The following is a 2152-nucleotide window of genomic DNA, read 5'->3' on the forward strand; positions in this document are numbered from 1 at the left end:
AAAAATTATTGTATTATATAAATAAATAATTAAACATTAAAAATCTCGTATGTATTCTAATAACAAATAAAAAAACAAATCCGTTGTTATAATCTTAATTTGGAAACGAACAAATAAGAAATAAACTTTTGAAAAACATAAATAATGCAAACCTGAATTATTATTTTAAATCTTAAGAAATATACTTTACAAAAACATAAATAATACACTTTAATTATTATTTTAAATTTTATTCCAAAAGAGACATTAAACGTGACATTTGCATTGCGAGTTGACTTTATAAAAATAAAACGTATGTCAGATAACAAGTCACCGGAAACTACCTTTATAGATACCAATGTTCTCCGGATAAGCACCATGGTATTATAAAATTTATATGTTATCGGGCACCATACTTATTATTATGTGGTGTAGAAATTATTAAAAATTAAACAAGATTTTATTATTTACTCATTGTTATCGTATTCATATATAAAGATACTTCCGGAGAGAGTCAATATATGAGCGAGGGCCATCTTACCCGAGGCGTCCCGTGACTGGAGAGAAAAATAAATAAACTCTCCCAGAATCTTTTTCTTCATTATTTTAATAGCCCGCGAGAGCTACAAATAGGCTTTAACGGAGCAGCATCTTTTTCAAATATGGCGGAGCCTTTATAGCCGGCCTGTAGGATTTTCATTTAGAAGAGGATTTTCCAAGCCTAGGGTTTATTGGCTGCATAGCAATGCGCAGGCTGTACAAATCGCCTGAACTGTTATGAGCAACGATAGGAGGCCACGGATTAAGATGCATGTGTATACGGCTTATGACAGAGGTTGAGCTATGCGATTCTCCGAGGTCCAGAGCCGACCTGGAGCTTAGGTTTTCTTGATTGGTATGGAGGTTACGACCTCGAATCCCATGCGAAGCAAAGAGAAAAGAAACAGATTGCTGAAACTGATTATGAAGACATGGCGTCGGCCTCATCTGGCAGTGCCTAGGACCACCAGATCGCTCACGACCTCGTCGATGATGATGACGCCCCTCAATAAGCTGTGCCGCTACCGTTCTTGGCCCGATAGCGACTGGGCGGATAGCGACCGGAAAGACACGGCTCCCGAAGGGTATTTCGCAGTCTACGTCGGGGCGGATCGCGAGCGGTTCGTGATCAAAACGGAATCAGTTAACCACCCTCTGTTCCGGAAGCTGTTAGAGGAAGCGGAGAACGAATATGGTTTCGACTTCGCGGGCCCTCTCACTCTGCCCTGCGACGTCTCCGTTTTTCGCGGGATTATGGACACCTTGAATAACGTTTATGGCGGTGATGTATCTCCGAATGAGGGTGACGACCGCATGTGTCTCCTCAGCCGCAGGGCTCTGGATATTATGAACTAAATTAGTGTGTCTATTCAGTATAATCATTTGTAAATTTTAGCTCAGATAGATTAGTTGGTTGTTTGTAAAAAAATATCTGCTTTCTTTGTTGTTAATACTAATAATGATAGTGTCGTCAAAGATCTTTGATCTTACCTCAAAGTGTTTTGGTAAATGACTCGTTTTTCCTGGTGGGTTCGACGATAATTATAATTGTAACATAGAGGTAGTATGTGGGGGTACTCCTCTGTTTCTACCCAGACCAGATGGATTGCTACATTGACTCTACTTCCCAACTCTATAGTCAAGCCTAAGCTCATGCTTCCATGGTTTAATATCAAGAAATCATTCTTGAACTAGTCCGGCAAGAAATTAAACAAGTGGAAGATGAATTGTGCCATGACTGTCATTTTACTACTAATCCCCATGTCATTTTACTACTAATCCCCATGTTGATGCTATTATTTCTGATTGGATCCTTAATACAGAGACTTGTACTCTGTCACATTTTTCCTGATATATTCAACTAGGTAATGTTTACAGCACACTAAAATTCTAGTTGGACATGTCCTCATTAATGATGCAAAAACCAAATAGGATAACTGTATTAGTTTAGCAAAGCTGCAAGAAAAAAAATGATAACATAGACCACAAGTTGACTATTCTAGCCAGGAAATCAACCAATACTTCTCCTCAAATGAGGATGGTGACTAGCCAACACACATGTTTAGAGATCTTTTCCACTAGTTGTGATGACACACTGATCTTTTATTTACAATTCTAGTAATCTTCTTTTTTT

General features: G+C 38.2%; 1 protein-coding gene across 1 annotated transcript; it reads left to right on the forward strand.

Moving 5' to 3' along the window:
• The first annotated feature begins 876 nt into the window (after nt 1-876).
• Nucleotides 877-1374, forward strand: LOC149202633 (auxin-responsive protein SAUR50-like). The gene has a single exon (XM_089401651.1). The coding sequence runs from the start codon at nt 877-879 to the stop codon at nt 1372-1374; it is 498 nt and encodes a 165-aa protein (XP_089257777.1).
• Nucleotides 1375-2152: the final 778 nt, after the last annotated feature.

The sequence above is a fragment of the Pinus tabuliformis genome, chromosome 2_1, assembly GCF_031772625.1.
Source record: "Pinus tabuliformis cultivar Carrire ecotype Pingquan chromosome 2_1, CPIR1, whole genome shotgun sequence".
Lineage (NCBI taxonomy): Eukaryota > Viridiplantae > Streptophyta > Pinopsida > Pinales > Pinaceae > Pinus > Pinus tabuliformis.

Coding starts and splice junctions, on each gene's coding strand:
- LOC149202633 (XM_089401651.1), top strand. CDS start 877: ATGGAGGTTACGACCTCGAATCCCATGCGAAGCAAAGAGAAAAGAAAC.